The sequence below is a fragment of the Furipterus horrens genome, unplaced genomic scaffold (assembly GCF_987537825.1).
Source record: "Furipterus horrens unplaced genomic scaffold, mFurHor1.1.pri manual_scaffold_2, whole genome shotgun sequence".
In the NCBI taxonomy this organism is placed as follows: Eukaryota; Metazoa; Chordata; class Mammalia; order Chiroptera; family Furipteridae; genus Furipterus; species Furipterus horrens.
Window position 1 is genome coordinate 107,205,477 of NW_028327172.1, and position 27,826 is coordinate 107,233,302.

A 27,826-nucleotide genomic window follows, 5' to 3' on the forward strand; every position below is an offset into this window, starting at 1 on the left:
AATTATGCTGTGTATTTGACACTATGACAAGAATTTGAAAAGCATAAAGCACTATGTAAAATATGCGTTATATCAGCAATGGCCTGTTCCCCAATTATCCTACAACCTGGCAGGGAAGGACAGACTAACCACAGTATAATTTTATCAGTATGGTAAGTGTGATATGACAAATGTCCTTTGGAGTACCAAGGAAGAACAGGAGGAAACTATAAATATTAAGCTTTTTGTGCCAGGCTCTGATGCCACATTTATCGCATGTAAACTCCATCAGACCTCTGAGAACTGAATTTTATTATTCTCTATATACAGATGATGTAATTGAATAGTGAAGTGAATTTTTTTCATGGTCACACAGCTAACAAATTTAGTGTAGTTTTGTTTCTCCTGTGAAGTTGAAGAAGGCTACATTATATATTCCTTGCAGGGTCCATTTCTAGAACTCAAATTTTTATAATTCAAACTATACTGTCGTTGGCAGCCGTCCGTCTCGAGAGACGATGGTGTAGCTTCTTAAGAGTCTATCTGCACCGCCGAGAATGGCTGTGCAGTCCGACTCGGGAGTGACACGGTATCTGTCTCCTCCCGTGTTGAATCGACATCTTGCGATGACGCTGGAGTGTCCTCTCCAGTGAAGCTGAAGCTACAGAGCCTGGGCAGGGTGATATGGAGGGTCTGCTGTTGCCCATGCAGCAGACCCCCCCTCTCTTCGCAGCTGAAGGATCCAAGGGAAAGACGGAGTCAATACAGCTTGGCTTCAGGTGCGCCGCAGGAGTTGCCGGTGTTGACTACAACGTCAAACCGCCTTAGGGACTCCGGCTCTGGATTTTCTGTCGGGGTTTACTCCCTTAGCCTTTCCCCTGAAGAGGTATGCCACAAGGCAGCGGAGGTTTTTTGGAGTCAGTTTTCCTTCTCTGATGTGTCCTGACTGGAAGATCGAACCAGCGACACTTAGCTCGCAGGCCGACGCTCAATCCACTGAGCCAAACCAGCCAGGGCTTCAAACTATACTGTATACAATACATTACTCAATAGCTCATTGATTGTGAGAAAATGTAGGATCTCTTCAAATACATGGAGGTCCTTAAGATAAGGAAGATTGCTATTTAGCACTCAAGAATTAGTTTTAGACATTGTTATTTTTAGACATTGGCCCAGTGCTCATGTTGCTGTCTTCCCCCCCCCACCCCCCTTATATCAACTGAAAAGGAAAAACAAACAAATGAACAAACTAGACACACAACCTCTTCTATCCATGACCTTCAGTACCAAGCAAGACTGCATAGAATATTATCACATTTTTGGCAGATTTAGTGTCTGATTTTCATGGTTGCCCAGAATTTAAGAAGCTTGGAATGATTCTGGCCTGCTAAGGAGAAAAAAACATTGCACCAAGTGTCTAGAGTCTAAAACAGATCTGGGAAAACTATTCCATTAGCTTTACAGAGATTTGTTGAAATAACTGTTACACAGAGATGCTATGCTCCTTTTTCCTATGATTAAAGAACATTTCTTATTCATTCTCATAACCTAGAATTTATCACAGCATATGATACTGCACAGAAATTCATTAAATATTAGTTGAGTGTTAGATGTAAAAGGAGGTAGTGATGTAAATAGGACCTCATATAACTTTTTGTGAGCTCACTTATATTCTATATTTGCTTTATAAATGGTGTTGCTGTTAGGAATATTACTGGTTGCAATCTCCTGGATCATCTTCAACCTCCATTCAAAATACAATGTTTAAAAAGAATGACAACTTAAAATGTAAGTACATATCTAATTTAAATCACATAAGGAGTCTGAACTGAGCAGATAAAAGATGACACATTTTAATTTCTATACAATAATAAGTCCTGAAATAATAACTATTGGTTCTATCAGCCTGTGTAAAATGCACCTGAATGAAAAAAACAATGGCATTCTCAGAAACAATGCATCTCAGAAAAGTTAATATTGGTTAAGAACAACATAACAATATCATGCCAACTTCTCTCCCAGGGAGATTACAGAAAAATATATTCTATCAGGAACATTCCAATGCTGTGTTAACTGGTGATTGCATTTAAAATGTTAAAACACAGTCCCTAAAGTAACAAATATAATTCTAAAGAACTAATAAATCTTCTTCAATAATGTGAAAAGAAATATGAAACAAATTAAGAATGGAATATTTAGAATTGAGAGAGTAGTTCATAAGAACTAACATTAAAAGCATGTTGAAGATCAATTTGAAAAATGAAAAATATAGACATATAATTAAAGGAAAGGGAGGAATATGTATATGAAAAGTGTGACTAAAATAGTGTCCTTCAATAGATTATTGGATAAAGAAGATGTTACATGCATACCATGGAATATTACTCAGCCATAAGAAGAGATTAAATACTGCCATTTGTGACAAGATGAATGGAACTTGAGAATATCACACTATGCAAAATGAGTCAGAAAAAGCTAAGAACCATATGATTTCGCTCGTATGTAGGATATAAAACTGAAACTCAGAGCCAGAGACAACAGTATAGTGGTTACTGACAGGATGGGAGTAAGGAGTAGTGAAGGGTAAAGGGGACCAGAATTCATTCTGTGAAGCAGAATGAATGGCTCCACAAAGGCTGCTTGAGGGCTCTTCAGATTTTACTCCATCCATTAGAAGAGGTCTGATCAGGGGAGAGCAATGGGGGGAAAATGGGACAACTGTAACTGTAACAAAACAGTAATAAATTTAAAAAAGAGAGAAAAAAAAGAAGACCTGAGAATAGGAGGTGAAACAGTTGTGGCCCTCAAGCCGTCATCCTCACATAATTTTCACTGCCATCTATATCTCAGAGATGTATTTTGTATTAAGAAAGAGCAAATATATGCACAATTTGCATTGGATATAAAGCTAGTAGCCCTTACAAATAATGCTGTAAGTTATCAATTAACTTCCTCCTACAGAAGAGGAATTGTTAAATGAAAATGATTTCAACCTGATCAACATAATAGTAGGCAGAGACATGCTGTGTCACCCTCCACAACTAAAAATGAATACAACTACCTCAAAAGTAGAAACAACCAAAAGTTCCAGAAAATCAAACTGCATGAAAATCCAACAAACAAAGATATAAAGAAGAAATATTCATCCAGACAGGTAAGAGGGGCGGAGTCAGGGTAAGAGGACATGGTGTGGTGGTGGTGGCAGTGGTGGGTTGGCAGAGGGCACAGTTACATGTTGTGAAGGGTCTGGAGGGACACTTGGGGAGCATTCCCTAATCCTCACCAGACCGCACAGCTCATGGTACCAGACCTGGAGAAAATCAAGCCTCATTGCTTCTGATGTGCAGACCAGTGGGGGTTGGGGTGGAGGCAGAAACTGCCGGTCTCTCAGCAGAGTCTGCCTGTTTAAAGCGCCCCCATGGTCCTGGAACATCCGCGGACCCATCTACCCTGGGGGCAGTGGCCGGGGTGGCAGCTGGAGAGGTGCCAGTCCCGTGTGGATGTGGGAGAGGTGCCTGGAAGAGGGGTGAGTGCTGGGCAGGCAGCATTGCTCCTTATTGGGCCTCTCCCCCACATACAGAGCCACAACATGGTGAAACAGGTCACCCTGTACGAACAAATCCCTAAGGCTCTGCCCCTTACAATGTAACAGGAGCAATGGCTCTACCTAAGACACAGAGGCAAATATACACAGGAGACTTCTGGCCAAGATGGAGGCCTAGACTGACATGCTCCATCCCCCTCCACAACTAAGAAGGAATACAACTACTGCAAAAACAGAAATAACCAGAAGTTCCAGAAAATAAATGGAAGTCCAACATATGAAGTTATAAAGAAGTGGGGCTCATCTGGATGGGTAGGAGGGGTGAAGCCGGGGCAGAGAGGTCAAGCTGTGCTGGTGGCAGCGGCAGTGACAACGGCAGCAGGACAGCAGTAAGCACAGACACCTGTATTTAAGGGGAGGCGAGAAGCACCTGGGGAGCACCCCTGGCTGCAGACCAGACCTGTCAAGTTGTGATTCCAATGCCAGAGAAGGCAGACCCCCATTGCCTTGAACCCTGAGGTCCGGAGAGGGTGGGAACGGAGGAGGAGGCTCCCAGTCTCTCAGCAGAGAGTGAACAGCAGTACTCCATCTTGGACACCCACCCCCAAGAAAACACCACAGCGTGGTGAGAAGGGTAGCCCGGTTGTGATGAGTGCACAGGGCTCTGCCCCCTATAGCATAAGAGGTGTGACAGCCCAATCCAGGAAGCAAAAGTAAACACAAAGTGGTCAGGATGGCACAGATCATGATAGAGGTCCAGTGATACATCTGACGAGAGAGCAAATATCTAATCTAACGAAGCAGAAGATAGGACATCTTTCTGAGGCACAGTTCAGAGCTTTGGTTATAAGAATGCTTACAGACCTAAAAGCAAATCTTAAACAAGATGGGGAAGGAATGAAGGCTAGTCCTTCTGAAATGAATGAAAACACATATGAAGCTAGTGGTGAGGGAAAGAAAACCAGGGATCAAATCAACAAATCGGAACATAGGGAAGGAACAGTCAACCAGTGCAGAAAGAGGAAATGAAAAGTGAGGAAAATGAGGAGAGGCTCAGAAACCTATGGGACAGCTCTAAGTGGGCCAACATACAAATCATAGGGTTGCCAGAAGGTGAAGAAGAACTAGAAATTGAAAAAGTATGTGAAAAAATAATGAAGCAGAACTTTCTTAACTTGGGGAAGGAAATAGACTTACAGGTCCTGGAAGCACAGAGAGCTCCAAAAAACTGGACCCAGGGAGAACCACACCAAGACACATTAGAATCAAAATGTCAAAAATTAAGGATTAAGAGAGAATCTTAAAAGCAGCAAGAGAGAAGAGAAAAATTACGTACAAAGGGGTCCCAATAAGACTATCCGCTGATTTCTCAAAAGAGACTCTGCAGGCAAGAAGGGACTGGCAAGAAATATTCAAAGTAATAAAAATCAAAAACCTACAACCACAATACTCTATCCAGCGAAGCTGTCATTCAGAATAGAAGGGCAGAGAAATTGCTTCCAGGACAAAGTAAAACTCAAGGAGTTCATCAGATCCAAACCACTGTTATATGAAATGTTAAAGGGACTTATTTAGGAGAAAGAGGATCAAAATTATGAACATTAAAATCAAAACTGTATCACAACAAGCAACAACAGAAGCTAGGGAACCAAAACAAAGGCAAACTGAGTAGGCAACGAAAATGGAAAAAGAATTATAGGTATGAGGAACATTTTGGGGGGAGGTCAGCAGGGAGGGGGAAGTGGTGAAAGGGAGGGAGATGGTACAGGAATTAAGAAGCATAGTAGGAGGGAGTGGAGTAGATAGGGAGATGTTGAGAAGAAATATATGCACGACCAATGGTCATGGACTAAGAGGGGGAACAACTGGAGGGAGAGGGGTCACTGGGTGGAGGGGAACAAAGGGAAAAGAAATTAGGACAACTATAACAGCATAATCAATAAAGTGTATAAAAAACATTCTAGTAGGCAGAATTTATCTGTTGTTTTGAATGGATCTTCATTTATTGTTAAGAAGATCTGTCACACCCCCAAAATAGCTCTGGAGATTAGAATTATTTAAATATATTAATAGAGCCTATGAATAAAAGAAGTTACAAAGCCTTCCTCTTGAATTTCAATCAATAACTAGAGATGACTGCTTTGCCTCACAAAGGCTAACTAGTTTTTAATGTTTCTCTCTGCTTCTAATGAAATCTGTATTGCTAAAGTATTCTAGAAATAAATAAAGGAGGCTGGTATCTCAGCCAGTGCCTCTCAGAGGTCTACACAGCTGATAAGTCCTGGCAGTGACAAATGCCACACTATTCTGCAGTTTGCAGCCTTTCTCTCCCTCTCGTCTTCTTGGAACTGAACACTGTACATTCCTTGCTGAGGAAACACATATTTCATAGCTGTCATCCTTGAATGCCCCTGGCTGGTTTGGCTCAGTGGATTAAACGTCGGCCTGCGAGCTAAGTGTCGCTGGTTCGATCTTCCAGTCAGGGCACATCAGAGAAGGAAAACTCTGACTCCAAAAAACCTCCGCTGCCTTGCAGCATACCTCTTCAGGGGAAAGGCTAAGGGAGTAAACCCCGACAGAAAATCCGGAGCCGGAGTCCCTAAGGCGGTTTGACGTTGTAGTCAACACCGGCAACTCCTGCGGCGCACCTGAAGCCAAGCTGTATTGACTCCGTCTTTCCCTTGGACCCTTCAGCTGCGAAGAGAGGGGGGGTCTGCTGCATGGGCAACAGCAGACCCTCCATATCACCCTGCCCAGGCTCTGTAGCTTCAGCTTCACTGGAGAGGACACTCCAGCGTCATCACAAGATGTCGATTTAACACGGGAGGAGACAGATACCGTGTCACTCCCAAGTCGGACTGCACAGCCATTCTCGGCGGTGCAGATAGACTCTTAAGAAGCTACACCATCGTCTCTCGAGACGGACGGCTGCCGACGACATCCTTGAATAAAAGGCAGAGGGATGGGAAATTCCTTTTTAAACCTGCCTACACATTTAATTTTATTATTAATACATAAATTAACAAGAAAGTTTTGAGTATGAGTTTGGATATGAAACATGAAAAGTTTTGGAAGGCATTACTTTCAAAGTATTGGGTTGGCCAAAAAGTTTGTTTAGTTTTTTCCATAAGATGGCTCTAGTAGTGCTTAGTTGTCTTTAACTTCATTCAGAAAAAATTTGTTAGATTGTATTGTGACAGCTGTCTTAGCAGTGTGCATTAAAAAATAATTATCAAAACTGGTGAATTTTTGTGCAGTATTTTAATATTGAAGATGGAAGAAAATATGCAACATTTTTTATGTACTATGCTTTATTATTTCGAAAAGGTTAAGACACAACTGAAACACACACAAAATATTTGTGCAGTGTATGGAAATGATGCTGTGACTGATCAAATGTGTCAAAAGTGGTTTGTGAAGTTTCTTGGTACTATTTACATTTTGACCAAATAATTCTTTGCTGTGGGGCTTTAGAAGGTGTTCAGCAACACCTCTGGCCTCTACCAACTAGAAGCCAATAATGGGAGATAACCAACATACTCAAAATATCAAATCAACAAAGTTATTGGTTAAATGAAAAATATGTCTTTTATATTACAGAAAAAACTAAACAGACTTTTTGGCCAACCCAATAAAACACACAGTGGAGAATCAGGACTAAATGATCATCCTTTTCAAAAGCAATAGGAAGCTTCCTGTCTCAATATTCCTAATCTTCTTTCTGGCATTTTATGCTCTCCAACTGCCTAATATTGGATGCATGTGGTTCTGCCCATCTGTCCAGTCAATGTAGTTTATGTGGTTTACTAAGAAAATGTTTAATAGAGTAAAAATAATATAGTAATAAGCAGTTTTAAGATATACCACATTTATGTCATGAGTGAAATGGTTGCTTTTTTCTTAAGGATGAAGTTAATTTCATGTATCTACATACAATCAACTAAATTGTTATAGAAGTGTAGAAGAACAAGAATTATTATGGTAAATATAAAACATACAAGTAATTCCATTAGAATAGGTTCATATTCTGTAATACACTAAATTACTAATATGCACCAAAAGCATGTAAATCTGGAAATAAATGATACCTTTACCATTCCATAGTCTGTTTCATGCAGTTTGTCTTTCAAAATTAAGATAAAAAATTTTGGGCAGTAAGGTTTTTTGCTTTTTTTGTTTTTTTTTTAAAGAAGACTATATCATTTATCTTTGCTTTCAGAAAAAAAAAAGTCTACAATTAAATGAATAAAATGTATTTTATATGTACTTATTGTGCATCAGAAATGTGCTTGGCAGCTCTGAAGAATATAAGGTCAGCATAGCTGGAGGGCAGTGTATGAGAAAAGGGAAAGGAAATAAGAACTTAATGAGGTTTAGACAAGATAGGGCCTTTAAAACAAAAGAAAGATTTGTATTTCATTCTGTGTGTGATAGGGCATTATTGGGTGGTTGAAAGCAGGCAAGAAATGATTTGGTTTACGTCTTTAAAGAATTACACTGACTGGTTGAGAAGAGACTAACTGAGATGTTTGAGTGGAGGCCCGAGAGAACAGTTAAAGAACCTGGGAAGGAGTCTTGGTGAGAAATGATAGAGACTTGGCCTCAGGTGGTAGCAGTGTAGCCATATTTTGAAGTACAGGTAAAATGATTAGCTAAAGGACTGGATGGAGGATGTGAAAGGAAAAGAATCAGGATGTATCATGACTTTGGCCTGAGCAACCAAATATGTGTGGTATGTCTGCAAATGCTGGGAGAGCTAAGTCAGATGAAACTGCTATGGCTTCCAGCAGTTAGAGAAAGCTTCCTGGGAATCTGGATGCTTGAGCTGAATTTTTAGCCTGAATATAATTCAGAGAGGAGACATAAAATCCTTCTCAAAAGTAAGGCAGAATTAGAAGTTGCACACTGTGTTTAATACCTGGAAGCTATTTTAAAGGCACTGTCAACCCAATCAGGACTGAAGAATTTTGTTGAGTAATTGTAAAACATATAGCTGAAAAGGAAGGGAGGTAGAAAAATGAGGGACTTAAGTTATAGGATTAGGACTTGGAGCTTGATTCTTAGATAGTGTACATTCACTGGTAAATTTTCTAGAAATAATCTGGCTAGTAACATCCAAATTTCTAGCACACTGTATTAAAGGAAGTATTGTCAAAAGCCATTGCATAGAATCCATGATAGTGATCAGTGTAGATGCACTTATAAAATGATCAAACTCTGAGCAGGTCAAGCAGATTTCTAAGAAAATGTAACCATAAATTTCATTACACTGTGTATGTGTGTGTGTGTGTGTGTGTGTGTGTGTGTGTGCATATTATATATGTGCAACTCTAAACCCCCACTCATTATATCAGCCAGTAATTCTCTCCCCCCAAAGGCAGTCCTTTGCAGTTTATTTTATAAAGGTACCAACAGTTTCTTAATAAGAAAGTGGGATGTGTAAAGGAGGGGAGAAATTTTATTATTCTAATGAATAGCAAAAACACAAATATTTGTTAGCTATAAGAAATACCCCCAGGGGAGAGCAATGGAGGGTGGGGGATGGGAAAACTATAATAGAACAACAATAAAAAATAAAATAAAATAAAATAAACAGTCAAAAAATAAATAAAAAAGAAATACCTTTCTTCCCTCAAACAGTTCCAGGTTACTTAGATAAAAATAGGCACTTTGGGGATTTTTTTCCCCTAAAGAGTTCATTTTTTTAATACATAGTTGACTATATTCTTCAAATCTGAAAATCTTTATTTGCAACTACCTTCTGCTTCCAAATACATACATCAATGGCACAATCCTGTTATGTTCCAAAAAAACTTAGGTCTTAGGTCCAAAAATATAACTTATTTTAAAATGTGACCTTAGCCATTTGGAATGATCAGACTTGCTAGTTACTTTTAACAATAACTAGAACCTACTGACAACATGATATTCAGAGGTTATAGCTATGGAAGCTAAAGGATATAAAGGCCACCCCCGTCCTGGTACAAGGTCTTTGTCCACATGTAAAATGAACCAGACACTGTGGCTGGGGCTATCTAATTTCAGTAGAACTAAAATGACTACAGTAAAGTCTACCAGAAAAGTGTATTTTACAACTTATTATATATTATCAATAAGTTAACAAAAACATTGAAAGGTTATTTGTAAGCTCAGGAATTTTGGCAAGCTGTGGATAAAGCATATTACAACAAGTAAGGCCAAGTTTTGAGGATACATGAATATAAGAAGATGATAGATTTTTCAGGGTCCAAAAGTTTATAATAAGATTTTGCAAAGTCAAAATTTGATTTTCTCAATGATTAGATACATTTTCCAAAAATGAGAGAGAAAACAAGTTATTCAATTTATTTGGGCATTACGACCCATTACTCCTAAAAATTTATCTTAAAATATGGATGTAGTACACAGTATTATTAGATAGCAAAACAGAAAATTAATGAAATGGCATTTTAATTTGGTTTGATAATTGGAATCAAGAGGAATAAGTGAAAGAAGTATATTACAACCACAATTTTTGGGAAATAACAAGAGTATGAATGCCATACCTCACTCAGAGATAGCCTTACTTGAAACTTGAAGAGAAGGAGGATGGATAATAAATTTTTAAGTATGGGCATGGTCTATAATACTAATTGACTAACACACTCCTACACATACCAATCATGATTAACAGCCAGATAGCAATGCCTGGAGTTCAAGAAATTGCTCTCATCTATCAGTATATTTCTGATGAGGCATAGCATAGTATTTTACACATGGCATAAGCTTAACTAATGTGGGTCATATGAATGAATTGATAAATAGATAGGTGAATGAATAAATAGCAAATGCTATAACTATACCTGTACTTTTAAGTACGTGTGAAGCTAAGATAATGTTATTTGAATAAGCTGAATAAATGTGAGTGGGAACTGGGTTGCTAAAAATAAAAATTAGCATTTTCAAGTTCTAATTATGGTTAAAGCATCAGAGTGCTTAGTCACATAAATGTCGAACAGTGTGAAATGTTATAAATACTATTTATTAGCTTTTGTTATAAAAGCACACTTATTAAAGATTATTTAAAAATATGTAATAAGCAAAGGGAGGTGACAAAATGTAATACATCACACAGAAATAGTCACTTGGTTGCAGTGTTTTTTTAAGGACAATGTAGGAGGGGTTTTGTGGTTGTTACAGTGCCTGGGGAGCGCTACTGGCCCTTAACAAGTAAGCCCTGGGGCTGCGTCCAACAGTGAATGCAACAGTTCCCTAAAGCAAAGGGTTACCGGTTGGAAATGCAGAGAGCTTCATTGAGAAAAACCTGAGAACATGGTGGACTTCCTTTAGATCTTTCCACATACATATATTGTGTATAGATGTTTTTAAAATGAAAATAGGTTATACTATAAAAACTGTTCATATTGCTTTGTAATCTATTCTTTTCACTTAATGTAGCAAGAGCATCATTCCACTCAATTATTCTTTCTTCTACACCAACATTTTAATGGCTGCTCACCACTGTATGGATCAACCATAGTGTGTTTAACTAAGTCCTTATTGTCAAACTTCTAGCATTTTTTTCAATTTTCTGTTATAATCAATGCCAAAATGAACATTCTTATATTTAAAGTTATGAGCATTTAAACTTAGAAGTGATATTGTTGAGTTGGAGTATATGCATAATTTCAACATAGATATTCACTATGTCTGCAAGAATATAATTTGTATCAACTTATTCTCCAGCCATTATTGGTGATTGAATGAACATCTCTAACATAAAATTGATGAAAATGTGAAATACCAGCTGAGGGCACTGTGACCCTGGGTAATAGCTGGTCCCTTCCCTACCTCACATCTAAGTAGAAGGTACAAGGATTGCTGGGAAATAAGCTCACAGTTGAGACAACAAACTAAATTCTTAAAGTCCAACTGCAGACAGTTCCATTATTTTTTCACCAGTAAAAAAATAAAAAGAAAGAAGGAGGAGAGGTCTTCAGAGAAAGAATTTTAAAGCAAAGTATTAGTGGAGCGCCTCTGTTGGAGGCAAGTGGTAACTCATTAGGTTTGGAAATAAATGCCTGTGAGCAGGGCCCACTCACATCCCATTTCCTGATGGGATTCCTCTTGAGGGGCAGAACCAGCTGATCCTTCCCAGCATCAGCAGAATGTGAGCAAACAACCATACAGGCATATGGGCTGACAGACCACAGAGGAGAATTTAAGCTTACCCTCCCCCCCCCCCCCCCACACACACTGATTACTCAGAATTGAGGTTGGTGTGGTAGGGATTCCTGGGTTTCTCAGGGGCCCAAAGCAGGCCTTGAAGCAGTTTAGGCAGGGAATGGCTGAAAGAGACATGGAGAATAAAGGCAGTGAGTGACAGGCGAGTGTGGTTTCCTAGGCCCCTGAGGTTAGGAGGGGACCAGCCAAGCCCATTAGACCATATAATGTACCATATCAGTGAGTCACCCCAGGACATTAGTGGCTGTGCGTAATGAAAGTCATACCCCATCATGAACATAGACATTTCCTCCTCCTTTGCCCTTTGTAGATATACCATTCCATTTTCAAAAACTTAGGGAGAGGAAACTTTGACTTCCTATTAAGCTCTGGCAACAAATAAGTCTTAAATTTGATTGAATATTTATATAACAAGTGTGTTACACTGGAAATAACTAAAATAAAGTTTAAAACAAGAAAGCCAAGAAGATACCTTAACCCAGTTTCACAATTGAAAACTGCTTAGACCAACCCCTTTCTATGTCACAAGGGAGATTTATCAGGTTTTGACACAAAAGCCTCATAGGAATGAACAGTGTCTTTTTGTTTTTGTTTTTATTTTTTAGCCTTGTTGTAAGGGATCTTACAGAAAATGACTGTAAAAGAATAGGATTTAGATATGGGTTGCTGAGTCCTGACAATCTCTCTAAATATCTCTAATCCAGGACCTAAAACCAGCCATTATTAAGAAAAGGAGGGGGGGTGGGTGGGGACAGTATCAGTTAGCCCAGGGCGTCTCAAGCCTGGCTTTCACTGACCAGCCAGAACCCTTCTCCCTGGGTCTGGCATAAGAAAGGTGTTAGGAAAGACAGCACCTATAACCAGAACATATTAGGGCTCTGAGATTTTCTTTTCAGTTTACAAGAGAAACTTTTAAACTATTTATTCCAGTGTTTCCCCAAATAATTTCTTTCTGATTGCAACATGTATGTAATATTCAGTGGAACGACACTACTTTGGGAAAACCGAAGGACAAACAGTAGTGTGACTTCATTTTATTTAGTTAAATAAAGTGAAGTGTTTCAAGAATAGCTTTTCCCTTTTTGTGTTATACAATTTATTTATTTAATAACATCAAACTGTCAACAAATCTGGAAAATACTTTTTACAATCATTTATCTAACACAACTCTTAGAGAAAAGATAGTCTCTTCTTAGTAAAATGTTTTAATTGTATAATGCATTATAGTTAATTGTTTATCTTTTGTCTGCATCATTTCATTTAATTTACACTCTGATTCTGTGCAGTGACTGGCCAGTTACAGATGAGTGGCTTTGGTTTAGAAAGGTTAAATGAGTTGCCAGAGGTCTGGCAATCAAATTAACCTAAAATCCAAGCCATTAAACAAACTCAAAACATTTTGAACTCATTTAATCCAATAGTTTTATTTCAAAGATGAAAAATTCCGTGCTCAGAGAGGTGAGATGACATCATCCAGCACAGGAGAGAGACAAGACCAACTCCATGTTCCCTGACTTGAAACTCATGCCCCCTACGCAGAGCCATGCTTTCTCTGTATGTGACCTAATCAAATGCAGCAGGTAAACCAGAAACTTCATAGGAAGAGAAAGACCAGCTGACTATCATGGTGAATTGAAACAGATACAAAGCAGCTTTAGTCAGAACACTTATGAACTGGCTTTCTTTCAAATTCAAAAATGTTAATTCCCTTTTGCAGGAAGAATACCATGGAAGAAGGATTGTTATTAGAAGCAGTTATTAGTATTTCATGATTATTTTTAAAGGAGCAACTTCATATTAGATGAGCATTAGAAATTAAAATAAAGGATTTTAAATAACATTCTGTTTTGTATGGAAATTATATTAATTCTAAAACTCAGTGACATAGTAGGAAGTGCGTATCTTCAAATCTCCTAGAAAGAACAAATAATATACAATCCACTGAACAAAAAGTAGAGCCTCGCATAAAGCCATATGGATATGGATTAAACATCTGTGGCACTAGTGTATATTGAGAGAGCAATTTTTATTTTTTTGAGGCGTCCCAATGATCAAATAGCATAGAATGCGTGTGTGTGCATGTGCACACGCACGCATGCACATGTGTGTGTGTGTGTCTGTGTGGGTATGGGTTGAACATTATTTGCTATTATGGATTGTCAGACTTACACCATTCCCTTGTAAGCATAGATAGTTAAAATCTATTTGATTTCCTTAAATTGAAAGTTCACATTATTCTTTACAATCCATAAAGTTGCAACTGAATTTATTTTTATAAATTGAATTCCAAATAGTTCATGATACTGTGTTACTAGGAAGAACACAAAAGAAAGGTAAGACAGTGTACACCTATAATTAGGAAGATAAAATATTTATTTCTTTTGATTTTTTCATGTATTCACTTAATTGTTGGATAATTATTCAACAAACATAATTTATGATTCAGTGTTCTTTGCATTAATATACAATATAGCCTTAATAAGAATCAACTACTACTTTTGAGATGTTTATGAACATCTGTTAGTCACTCCAGAATCACCTGACAGAGAGGTATTTAAATTGTAACTTAAATATTCAAATGTTTGGTAAAGATTTAATAAAGTTCCTTATAAAAGAATGACTTTATGTTTGAGTTGACAGACAATTCATTTTTCCCTCATAGAAGAACAATTAGATTGATGAGATGGATCATACAAGCCTAGTCTCCATAAGTATGTATTTGCATGCAAAATACAACTGGCATCTCATTTACCTTATTTATATTTCTTGAATTCAAGTAAACATATCCTAGCCTAGATTTTTTGTATATTTTGAATATTTCAGTACCATAGGACCTCTTTTTCTATTTTCTCTTGACAAAGCAAACACACCAACAATTGTCTTCCTAATTATTAAAAATAAATAAAAACTAATTTTTGAAACAGAAAAAATCATTCTACCTTTTATTTTAGGCACAAACAAGGTGATTATCATTGAAGTTTGGGATAAGACTATTGTATATGATAATATATAAGCACATCTTATTAAGATCCCTATATTTGTCACCTAAAATATTAATTTTTCTAGGGTTTCCATTGAATTACAAAGAGAAAATGTGGTTCATATGGTAATAGAAGTTAAAAAAATAACCACCTATGTTTGAAATAACTCTCTATATAATATAGCATCTGATTAATAATACACAGATGAAAATGTCTTTATATGTGAAGAAACACTATCAATAGATGTTAGCACATGCATAATGAAGATGGGTTCAGAAAAGTATAATCATTGCTCTTATATTGCATTCAGCAGAATTCTAATCCACGTTAAGCATATATGAAGTAATAAGCCAATAGCACAAATACAACTTAAAGCTGTTGTTAGTGTGCCTTGAAGCATTTCTATCATGCTCTTGCTGTAATACATTTCTTTAACACACAATACTATCACCACAATCAGTTCTTTGAAGACGGAAATTGAATTTGCAATCATGTATATATTGCATGGTTGTAATGCTTACAGATTATTAACCACTGCTTCTGGAGCTCAGTAGGAGTGTTTTTATTTTTTATGTCTAAACAGCTAAAAACTATTATGGCTCTTATCTCTATGTGCATGAGGTAATTTCATAATATAGTGACAAAAACAAAATTTAAAGTATAATCGTCGTCGTCGGCAGCCGTCCGTCTCGAGAGACGATGTTGTAGCTTCTTAAGAGTCTATCTGCACCGCCGAGAATGGCTGTGCAGTCCGACTCGGGAGTGACACGGTATCTGTCTCCTCCCGTGTTGAATCGACATCTTGCGATGACGCTGGAGTGTCCTCTCCAGTGAAGCTGAAGCTACAGAGCCTGGGCAGGGTGATATGGAGGGTCTGCTGTTGCCCATGCAGCAGACCCTCCCTCTCTTCGCAGCTGAAGGGTCCAAGGGAAAGACGGAGTCAATACAGCTTGGCTTCAGGTGCGCCGCAGGAGTTGCCGGTGTTGACTACAACGTCAAACCGCCTTAGGGACTCCGGCTCCGGATTTTCTGTCGGGGTTTACTCCCCTAGCCTTTCCCCTGAAGAGGTATGCCGCAAGGCAGTGGACGTTTTTTGGAGTCAGAGTTTTCCTTCTCTGATGTGCCCTGACTGGAAGATCGAACCAGCGACACTTAGCTCGCAGGCCGACGTTCAATCCACTGAGCCAAACCAGCCAGGGTTTTAAAGTATAATATGCATTGAAAAATAAGTCTCTCATTTCTAAAAAAAAACATATTTTTCTCCTATGATAGACATATACTTGTTACAAATACATACAGGTTCTCAAAGATTAGAGATGTGCCTTTGCCCCAGGAGCAAATATGTCAGTTCTTATCACTGGACTGCACATTTTCGAAGGCAGCGCCCACCCATGTGTTACTCACTTTTGTATTCCCCATAGTACCCAACTGAGGGTTCACTACATATAAAGTGCCCCTTAAATGATGGAATGCTCCTGAATTTTAATAAAAACAGAACCATAAGCTTATGTTCCTTACCTCTTTATATATAATAAAAGTGTACTTCCCTATTTACAATCTTAAAGGATTAAGGGTCGTTAGGCACCATGATTCATCCATCCCCCGCCCAGTGAAATATATATTATTAGATACAAAAAAAGCCATCATAAAGGATGTGTTTCTAAGTGGAGACAGGGTATCTAACATTAGTAGACTCTCACATGAGTATAAAATACTGATTTTTACGTACCATATGTCAAAATATTACTGATTATATATTGAAATAAATTTATTAGTTCAATTAGTTTTTTCTTTAGTTACCATATTATGCTTTAATTAAAGATTACAATGCTATTAATAGTATATGTTATTCCCACAAGGAATGTAAATCAGAGACAATTTGTTGTGCCATAAATCTTTTGGTTTAGGTGTAAACATAACTAACAGTCATGTAGGATCTTTTCTAAGATCAAGCTCAAAGGCAAGAATCCAACTTTTAATTATTTGAGATGATATATCAATCATTATTAAACATTTATTTTTAGATTTTCACTGTATTTTCCCTCACCATGTATCCCCGCATACCCTCTTCCACCTCTACCCACCCCTCACACGTCACAATCGCCACACTGTTGTTTGTGTCCATGCACCATAAAATAAAATATTTTACTAATCTTGACATCTTTAATTGCTGATGAATGATGTTAAGATTACACCTATGATCTGTGTATGCTTCTTCAAAGAAATCCGGAAGGTTGTCTGCGACCTTTGGCTTATTTATGAAGTCAACCTAAAATGACTTAACTGATGGCAACATCCATCATCTGATTAATCATTTAATCAGAAGGTCCATAACACTCAAGTGTTTAAAAATAAATTTGCCTCAAGCTAAACCTGATAGCTCTAGTAAGTCAAAGGAATTAAGCAGAAGGATGCTTAAATGTTATAGATCATAATGTCAAACCTGACATTTTTCTGTCCTGCTTTGTTTTATTCATCAAGCACACACTTGGTTAGTGATCCTCTTGTGAATTATGGCAGGATTACAGAGTGTGCAGATGTCTATCCACTTGAAATCAACAATTTTTCTGTAGAGAGAGTAAAAATTGTTTATAATCTGCTCTAATGTTTCCATATTGGTACTGGCTAGGAACGTCATTCTGAATATGAAGAAAAAATAGAAAAAATATATGAACCTGAATTTCAAAAACCTGAGGCTACAAATTTTTCAAACATTTTTGTTGCACAAAAGTTATTAATCTCTATGTAGATTGGTCAGTGCCTCAATAAAATGTGATAATGAAGCTGACTGCTGTACTATTTGTTAGGTAGTGGCTTTGTAGTTTATTCAAGACTCACTCTCTGTAAACCTAGAAAATTACAAAAATATAACCTTGAGGGTTACTGAGAATTCAGCTCCTGTAAGGCATTCCAGAGGGCATGAAAGAAGCACTCATTTAATCAGCAAGGATCTGAGCAGAACCACATGCAAAGCACTGCTGAGGAGCAGAAATGGAACAAATATTCTAGTGATGGGCTGTATATTTTAAACATAGTCACACTACAGAACACCTCTTACTCAAGTTATCTTCTATATATAATATTGGAACTAGCAGATCATGTGTTTTCAGTAGAAATAGGAAACAAATTTTCTCTATATAACATAACTAATTATTTGAATTTAAAGCTTGAAAACCTCTGCCAATGTATTTAAAATCTGTTTCTACTATGCCAATCAAATGAATCGGCTTCAGAAAATAAATTATATGGCTGATAACCACTTGTGTGCTCACAGATAAAAATATAGATTAGAAGATATATTATTATGATGTATTAAATAGAGAAGCTAATAACATTTGATAAAACAAATTCTTAAAATTCAAGACATCTTATTTGTCCTTTAATCTAATGGCTTATAATTAGAAATTATTTCTAAGGGTGGCTTCATTTATATGATGAAATTCACAAAAATGTTTAGGTATCTGTGATCCTAGCTCTCTGTTAACATCGAAAGAAGACATAACACACCAAATATAGAATGTCACAGAGATTAAAGTAAATAAATAAAAGAGAGAGATATATATGAAAAACAAACAAGCTTACCAGAGCTCTTGGTTTAAATACAAACTAACCAAAAAAGAACAAAATGGAAGAAAGGCAGGAAGGAAGGAAGGAAGAAGGGAGGGAGAGAGGGAGGAGGGAAGGTTTGTGTCCTCAACCAGGGAGTGATAGGCCAAACATCCTTAAAAGGCATGAAGGCTGAACACCAACACAGCCACTCCCCTTGACGCATTCCTGATCTTCAAGAGAGGTTCCGACCACCAAGAGAATAGCACCACCATGAATACACTCCACAAGCTAACATTTAGTAGCCCCACTTGTCACATCCCTCTTATCCCAAACCTCAAAAAATACATCACCAAATCTTTTTGATATTACCTTCTACAGAGTCTTTGAATTAATCCATCTCTTTCCTTTTCCCCCAATCAACACTGTATTTGATTGGTATGTGCAATCGTCTCCTCTTTCCAACACAATCCATTAAATGTTCCCTGCTTACCACTCTGAGCATCCTTGAATCTGTTTCCTTCCATTGAGGCAGAGACATCTTTTCAACATGCAAGCCTGTAACTTGACATCCTTGCTTAAAACGCTTTAATAGGTTCCTTTATTCTTAAAATAATGACCAACATTCTTATTATGGCCAGCATGATATGGCCCCAGCACACTTCCCCAGCCTCTTCCTCCCCATTTCCTCTGACTCCAGACACAACCCTCTTTGATTTGCTATGGTCCCCTCTCACCACATGACATTTCCTCATGTTTCTGCTTTTGCCTGGGATGCTTTTCTTTCAACTCTTGCTTGTTTCTTAATTGCCAGTCATTCTTTTCTTTTAGATCTCAGCTCAAACATATTTCCTCAGAGAAACCTTTGTGATGCTCTTTTACTCCTATCCTACACTGGCTGTAGGATATTTTCAGCATTTGCTACTCCATAGCAGTTACCATAGTTAATAATTATACACTTACTGTTATTGATCTTTATCATTAGAATATATGCTAAAGGAAGAGAAAAACAGGGTAAAGTTTTCTCATTATTTTAACCTCAATATCTAGCAAAGTTTTTGGCACACAGTGAACAAGCATTATTTCTTAAAGCATGAGTTTCTCAATGGAGTCAGTAACAAATGGTAAAAGCAACAATAAATTGCTTATTTCCATTCACTAGAATCACTTTGATCAGAATTTGAATAATAAAATTAAATTATTTCAAATTTTCTAAAGAACAAATTCAACCATTTTATTTAAACTCGCCAGAATTATTTTTGACATCCCAGAGATAAAAGAATTTTATTGGTATCTTCCTTAAGTTATAGAAATTCAGAACTTTATCGCTAAATTGGGCTTTAACCAATTTTCTGGTATAGTTTCCTCATTAGATGAAAAAGAGTCCTAAGAGATCTTCAAAAGGTCATCCAGGCAGTTAGTAACAGAGCAGGGATGAAAATCAGCCATTTTAACTCCCAGTTCAATGTTGTTGTTGTTGTTTTCCCTTACAACCATGTCTTATGACTTCATTTTTATATTAGAAATTTGTAAGAACCCATAAGTACCCAAAAGAGAAATATCTCCAAATGGTTAAATTTGTCACATCATTTAGATTTCTGCTTTAAAATATTAAAATAAATAGCAATATTCTAGAAGGGTAAAACACAAGTCCAGTTTTGTAAGAAATAAAGTACTTTCATGCCTTATTTGCAATTTACATTGTATGCTTTAAATGGGGTGTGTGGATAGATACGTGTTTCCCTGGTTTCTCTTAATATTCTAAAGCAAAGAATTTCTGCAGTTACATATGGTTGTCATAAGTTAGTTTATAAAAACCCAAAGGAAGCTGGTTTGTGAGGAAGTGCTTGGGGCAGTGACATATTGGACGGAAAAGCACCACAGGTATACCGTCTGTCACAGTTGTCTATGTGACTTTTCTCAACTATACCCAAGGGGTTGGTCTAAATCATGGGCTCTGTCTGACAATGGCCTTTCATGATCCCACTGAGCCTTTTGGTGTGTATATGGGAGTGTGCGTCTTTGGGAGAAAGAGGGCCCATAACTACCATTAGATGGGCAAAGGTGTCTGGGACACAAAACAGGCTAATTACCTCTGTACTAATATCTAAAGTCTCCTCTAGCTTTTGAAATGTAATAAAGCCATAAATGTAATTTTGATTTCAGATAGAAAACAAGAATTACTATAATTATTAGCACAAGTAATAAGAGTATTTGAAAAACATATTCTGCACAAAGGAGTACTACCATTATCAACCATACATTTAAGGGTTAGCTGAAGAATGTCACTAGAAGCCAGTCCAAATTTTTCATAATTAGCATCAGTTGCCCCAGACAATGTGACTCCATGCAATTAAATCCAAGTATGTTCAGGTTTTTAGTCCTGTCTTTATATTATCATGTTTCCATGATCCATCAAGGTAGGCCTGCTACATAGGATTACATGGAGAGGAGGCAACTCAGAGCAGTTCGCCCGCAAATGAGACTACTTTCTTACCATTTTCGGGATATCTATTCCAAAACCTCATTGGTTATAACTTTTGGATGGCTAAATAGACACAGTTGCTATACTTTGAATTCGGCAGCCGTCCGTCTCGAGAGACGATGGTGTAGCTTCTTAAGAGTCTATCTGCACCACCGAGAATGGCTGTGCAGTCCGACTCGGGAGTGACACGGTATCTGTCTCCTCCCGTGTTGAATCGACATCTTGCGATGACGCTGGAGTGTCCTCTCCAGTGGAGCTGAAGCTACAGAGCCTGGGCAGGGTGATATGGAGGGTCTGCTGTTGCCCATGCAGCAGACCCCCCCTCTCTTCACAGCTGAAGGGTCCAAGGGAAAGACGGAGTCAATACAGCTTGGCTTCAGGTGCGCCGCAGGAGTTGCCAGTGTTGACTACAACGTCAAACCGCCTTAGGGACTCCGGCTCCGGATTTTCTGTCGGGGTTTACTCCCTTAGCCTTTCCCCTGAAGAGGTATGCTGCAAGGCAGCGGAGGTTTTTTGGAGTCAGAGTTTTCCTTCTCTGATGTGCCCTGACTGGAAGATCGAACCAGCGACACTTAGCTCGCAGGCCGACGCTCAATCCACTGAGCCAAACCAGCCAGGGTAGTTGCTATACTATCTCTATAATTATTAAGAACACAAAAATGAAAGTCGCTTATTTACTTATCTCTTCTCGTACTTTTCTCCTTAATTTAATAAATATGCATTAATTGTCTACTCCATGTCAGGCATGTTTCTAGACATTTGTGAAATATCGGTGAACAAAATATATTCTATGCTCATAGCACTTAAAGAAAAAATACCCAACATACATAAAAAATAACTTATTTACTATTTTATTTAATTTTTAGATCATTTTGTTACTTACCATTTTAAAGGTTATAAAGCTTTAGCAAAAAGAGGGGAAAAATAAAGGGTGGGGAGATTAGAACTACCATAGGTAGGGGAGAATGGTGCCCATTTTAAACAGGTCCAGGCAGCCTCACTGAGAAAGTGTCACTGAACAAGGACATAAGGAGATGAGGCAGTAAGCCAAGGGTGTGATCTTGGGGAAGAACTTTTCAGGCAGACGGAGAAGCTAGGGTATGCTCAGCTTGTTCAAGGAATAGTAAGGAGGCCATTGTGGCAGGGAAGAAGTAAAACTTGTTCTGCTACTGTGGTCTTTGAATTTATAAAATTTTATCTTCCAGTTGATGCCTCATTTTCTATTACTTTCCCAATTAAAATGAAAGTCATAATATATTTTATATAATTGTACTAGAGTCACAGCTGGATCAATAATGCAAAGCCAAAATTCTTTTGAGAATTCTAAAATCACCCCCAAAACCACGATTTCTGATTGTGGTGCATTTTAAGCACCACAGTTTCCACACACATATATTTGGGAATAAACATTACATGATATTTAAGTATGTCATTTAATAAGAGATGATATCATTATAAAGAAATCAAGCAAAAGATCTTCATTTTGAAAATTTAGAAAATGTGCACAAAGTCATTTGTTATATTCTGATAAAGAGAAATTCCAAGATTCATAGCCAACATGAAAGCACCCATTCTTTCTGAAATGTCACTGTTGCTTTGGCATTTATAACATTGTTCATTTCATGTGCTTTCTTCCAGGAAATGAAACAATCATGATTATTGTACAGTCTTCATGGCATTTATCTGGGTTAATACCTCAAAAAAGAATACCCATATAAAAGTAGTACTTTCTACTGGGGAGGGTCTGCCATCCCTCCGCAAGTAAACTCTCATTTCTGTCTAGAGCCTTGCATGAAAACGCACTGTGATCTCACAAGCTCACAAGTATAACATAAGATGTATACGACCATACCTTGCCCAACTGGTCCTTTTTGCCAAAGCCAGTAGCGGCTGCGATGTTCCCTGCTCCCTCCACTGTCTTCTGTGCAACTGCAGTCACCCCTGTCACCACCGCCTCTCCAACATTTGTCACTTGCTCTTTGGTCTTCTCAGCCACTGGGATAAATCAAGAGCAAGTACAGATTAAGAAATGATGGAATGACAGCAACTTATAATCATTCTACTTACACTACTTGTCAAGTTCTAAAGACCTATATTTATAACACCATAGATAGCTGAAGGGTCAGAAGAAATAAAAGCTATAGAGATTTCTATGTGAGTGTGGAGCCAAATATTAAATCTCTGCTAGGATATTTTGTTTTGTCCACTAAAAGGTGCTTTAAGTTTAATGATCACAAATTTAGAACCATGAGCAATTTGAGTTTGGTTCCCTTTTATTAAGGGAAGTTTGCAGAAAGCTATGCTTATGGTACAGTTACACTTGTAGCAGACTCAGCCTGAAATTTATTTCTTTATTTCAATTTCAGTACCAATTCTTTTATCTCACTCAAAAGATTCATTTTCAACACACCTTCTGAGTCACATGACATATCCATGTTCATACACGTTATTATCAGAAATAAACAATACAGTACAAAATGATTATCAGGGACCTTTGATCCTTCAATAAAACTTCAGGAAGTGGAAACAGAAGGGTTCTTAACATGATTGAATTTGAAGAGGTTAGTTAAACACACTTAACATTTCTTTTCATAAAGCAAATTAGAATATGGTTCTTAGTAAATTTAAAAAAATAAATTAAAAATTTAGAAAACAGTATCAGCAGTTTAGGATTGGATTCAGAAGCAGAAGTTTAATCTTTAATCAAAAATTCTTGGATGGAGGCGGAGTAGGTAGCAGTGTCTGCTTGCTCCCATCGCAGAAGGACTTGGAGTGCAAACATGGAGAGGAGTGAGTGAGTGTGGATTTCAGACAGCGCAAACAGGGAAGGGAGTGTAGGAGCTGTGTGAAAGAGGGCGCAAAGTTCAGCTGCACTCTCCAGACTGAGTCGCTGGGCCTCCCAGACTGGGGCCTCTGCCACACCGCACCTGAAAGGGGCAGCTGCTGACCAGCTCATTAGCCAGGATCTGCTTGGAGGCTGGAGGCTTCCCCCTGCCAAGGGTGCACCAACCAGCGAAGTCCCAGAGGAGTCAGCAAGAAGGTTTGGCTGAAACAGCCAGAGGTGTGGGAAGATAGGGAACAGCCCGGACTGTGAGAAACTGTATGAACTGAGTCTAGGTGGGGACTCCCTTGGCTGGCAACCCTGGGCTGACAACTCTGCACTCTGGGCGCTCACACCAGGGCGCCACCAAGCAAATTCCAGGCCAGGTTTCACAGCTGATTTCAGCTAATTAATTTTCTATATATGCTAACTATATGGATATTTTAAATGTATTTCTAATATTTATTATTATTAGCAATATGCCTATCTTGAATTCACAAGGTTGGCTTATAACAATTATTTTTAAGGATTAACATTGGGTAATTATTCAATAATGCTATTTTTCCAATAGTTTAATTACTGTTCAGTCAAATGTGCTGTTTCTCAAAGTTATTTTTAAATAAATTATGTACAAAATTCTTGTAAAAAATAAAATAAAAAAAGCTGTGGCGGAACTGCAGACTTGGTAAGGACCCCAGGCCGGCAGGTGGTGCGCACAGGTGTACAGGCAGGGACTCAGGCCGGTGCTGCAGTTTGGAGGAAAGAAAGAGACTTTTTTGGAGGAGCAGAGACAGGACTTGAGGCTGGGCAGAAACTATTGGCATGCACACGCTGGCTCACCAGCAGAGCAATGTTGCTAGACAAGCCTGAAGAGGGTTGAGGGTGCTGCAGGACCAGGGGGGAGGGGACTCAACTAAGTGTGGCTCACAGCAGAGTGGCAGCAGGCCCACAAGTGAGAGACTAGCAACCCCAGAATCAAGCTGGATCTCCTCACAGCCTGCCAGCCAGGAAAGATTTGAAACCCACGGAATTTTGACCAAAGGCGAATTCAAAAAAAGAAGACTGCACCCAAAGGTTGTACTGGGTAAAAACTCTTTCTTTAACCTGTTTCCTACCTTCTCTCCCCCCTATTCTTCTTCTTAATTTTTGTTTTTTTTGTTTGTCTGTTTTGTTGATCCCCCCTCTCACACTAAACATATAGCATATAAATGCTATATAAACGTAATACCATACACTGCACTTTCTCACTTCTTTCTGCATTCTTCCCTCCCTTTTTCAACATACAATGTAAATATTACTTATTGCCTTGCATAGCCTTGACACTACTTGCTACTATTATTATTCTATCATCTTCCCTCTCAAAAATCACCTTTCTTTCATTTAAACCAACCCTTATTTGTTTCTCCTATAGTATAACAGTCTTAACCTCTCTACATTTATATTAATACTGGCTCATTTCCTTCTGATAGTGGGATTGTGGGTGGAGGATATTTTGGAGGGTGTGGGTTTCTTGCTTGGGTAGTGTGTTTATGTTTTAATAGCATCTCCACAAAAGAACTCAAGACAAGGTGGGCAGAGTGACTCTCAATCAACTAGCCAGAGGGAAGGATCCACCAAAGAGTAACAGAAATACAACCAGACAGCTTAAACAAATGGCATAAAGGGCATCCCAAGAGCGTCAGGCTCAGGAGATCAAAGAGACTGCACCACTCAGTCCCCCAGGTCTCCTATACAGAATCTCATACCACGAAAGCGGGAAATCAAAGCAGACAAATCTAATAAACAAAAACAAACACGAAGAATACAACATGGGAACACACAGAAACAACCTCCCAATGAAAGGAAAAGAGGAATCCCCAGAAAGAGAGGTAGATGGAATATACATAAGCCAATTATCAAACATAAAATTCAAAATAATGGTGATGAAGAAGCTCAATGAACTTGAGAAACTGAAAGAAAACTACAAGGAACTCCAGGGAAATTACAAGGAACTCCAGGGAAACTACAAAGAATTGCAGGAAAGCTACAAGGAACTTAGAACTACACCAGCATAAAAAAGGACATAGAAACTATCAATAAGAACCACGAAAAAATGAAGTTTACAATTTCTGAACTGAAAAACACAGTAGAATCAACCAAAAGCAGGCTAAACAAAGCAGAGGACTGAATCAGTGAGTTAGAGGACAATGTAGAAAAAAATTCCCAGACCATACAACAAAATGTAAAAGAAGTTTTAAAAAATGAAGAGGGTTTAAGAGCAATGCAGGACAACATGAGATTAAATAACATTAGAATCATAGGGATACAAGAACAAGAAGAAGAGGAGCAAGGGATAGAAAACCTGATTGAAAAAGTAATAACAGAAAATTTTCCTAACTCGATGAGAGAAAAAGTCATGCAAGTTCAGGAAGCACAGAGGGTCCCAATGAAGATGAACCCAAAAAGGCCCACTCCGAGGCACATCATAATTAAAATGGCAACATTCAAAGACAAAGGAAGAATCCTAAAAGAGGCAAGAGAAAAACAGCAAATAACATACAAGGGAGCTCCAATAAGGCTATCAACTGATTACTCAATAGAAACACTACAAGCCAGAAGGGAATGGCAAAAAATATTTCAAGCAATGAAAACAAAGGCCTACAACCAAGAATACTCTACCCCACAAGGTTCTTATTCAAAATAGAAGGTGAAATAAGGAGTTTCTCAGACAAAGAAAAACTAAAAGAATACATCTCCACCAAACCAGCATTACAAGAGATGCTAAAGGGAATGCTTTAAGAAAAAGGAAGAAAAAAAGAGAGGGAGAGAAACACAGGTACAAAGAGAAATAAATAAATACCTATCAATAATAACCTTAAATGTAAATGAATTAAATGCTCCAATCAAAAGACATAGGGTAGCAGAATGGATACAAAAACATGACCTGCATATATGCTGTCTACAAGAGACACACCTTAAAACAAAAGATTTACACAGACTCAAAGTGAAGGAATGGAAAAAAGTATTCCAAGCAAACAGACATTAAAAGAAAGCTGGGGTAGCAATAGTTATATCAGACAAAATGGATTTCACAGCAAAGGGCATAAAAAGAGACAAAGAAGGACATTTCATAATACTTAAGGGAACAATCCATCAAGAAGATATAACCCTGGTAAACATATATGCACCCAACATAGGAGCACCCAAATATATAAGAAAAATTACTAGAAGACTACAAGAAGGATATCAACAGCAACACACTCATAGTAGGGTACTTTAACACCCCATTATCAACAATAAGCAGATCTTTGAAGCAAAGAAACACCAAGGATATTGAGGCATTGAACAACACACTAGATCAAATGGACTTAACTGATATATATAGAACTTTTCACCCCAAAGAAGAAAAATATACATTCTTTTCAAATGCACATGGGACATTTTCAAAAATAGACCACACTATAGGACACAAAACAAGCCTCAACAAATTCAAGAAAATTGAAATTATATCAAGTATCTTCTCAGACAACAATCCCTTGAAACTAGAAGTCAACTTCAAGGAAAAAAATCGAAGACACCCAAACTCATGGAGAATTAATAACATGATATTAAATAATGAATGGGTTAACAATAACATCAAGGAAGAAATCAAGAAGTTTCTGGAAACTAATGATAATGAACACACAACAGCCCAAAAGCTATGGGACACAGCAAAAGCAGTCTTGAGAGGGAAGTTCATAGCAATACAGGCCTACCTGAAGGGGATAAAAGAATCTCAGACAAAAAATCTAACCATACAGCTACAAGAACTAGAACAACAACAACAAACAAAGCCCAGGGAGAATAGCAGTGAGGAAATCATCAAGATCAGAGAGAATTAAATGACACAGAGATTAAACAAACAATTCAAAAGATCAACAAAATTAGGAGCTGGTTCGTTGAAAAAATAAACAAAATCGACAAGCCTTTAGCCAGGCTCATCAAGAATAAAAAGAGAGGACCCAAATAAACAAAATCAGAAATAAAAGAGAAGAAATCACGACTAATATCACAGAAATACAAAAGATTGTAAGAAATTACTACAAACAACTGTATGGCAAGAAACTTGACACCTAGATGAAATGGACAAATTTCTAGAAACATATAATCTTCCAAAACTGAATCAAGAAGAAGTAGAAAGCCTAAACAGACCAATAACATAAAGTGAAATTGAAACCATAATCAAAAAACTCCTGGCACACAAAAGCCCTGGACCGGATGACTTCACG

The 27,826-nt window shown here is 37.8% G+C and overlaps 1 protein-coding gene across 6 annotated transcripts in view; it reads right to left on the bottom strand.

Annotated features, from left to right (window-relative positions):
- Positions 1-27,826, bottom strand: part of SNCA (synuclein alpha) — a 140,429-nt gene that overhangs the window by 96,462 nt on the left and 16,141 nt on the right. For all 6 annotated transcript variants that reach the window (XM_090267943.1, XM_090267940.1, XM_090267942.1 and 3 more), the window contains one exon: positions 22,611-22,753. In XM_090267943.1, coding sequence (XP_090124069.1) covers positions 22,611-22,753 — 143 coding nt within the window. The remainder of the gene's footprint in view (positions 1-22,610; positions 22,754-27,826) is intronic.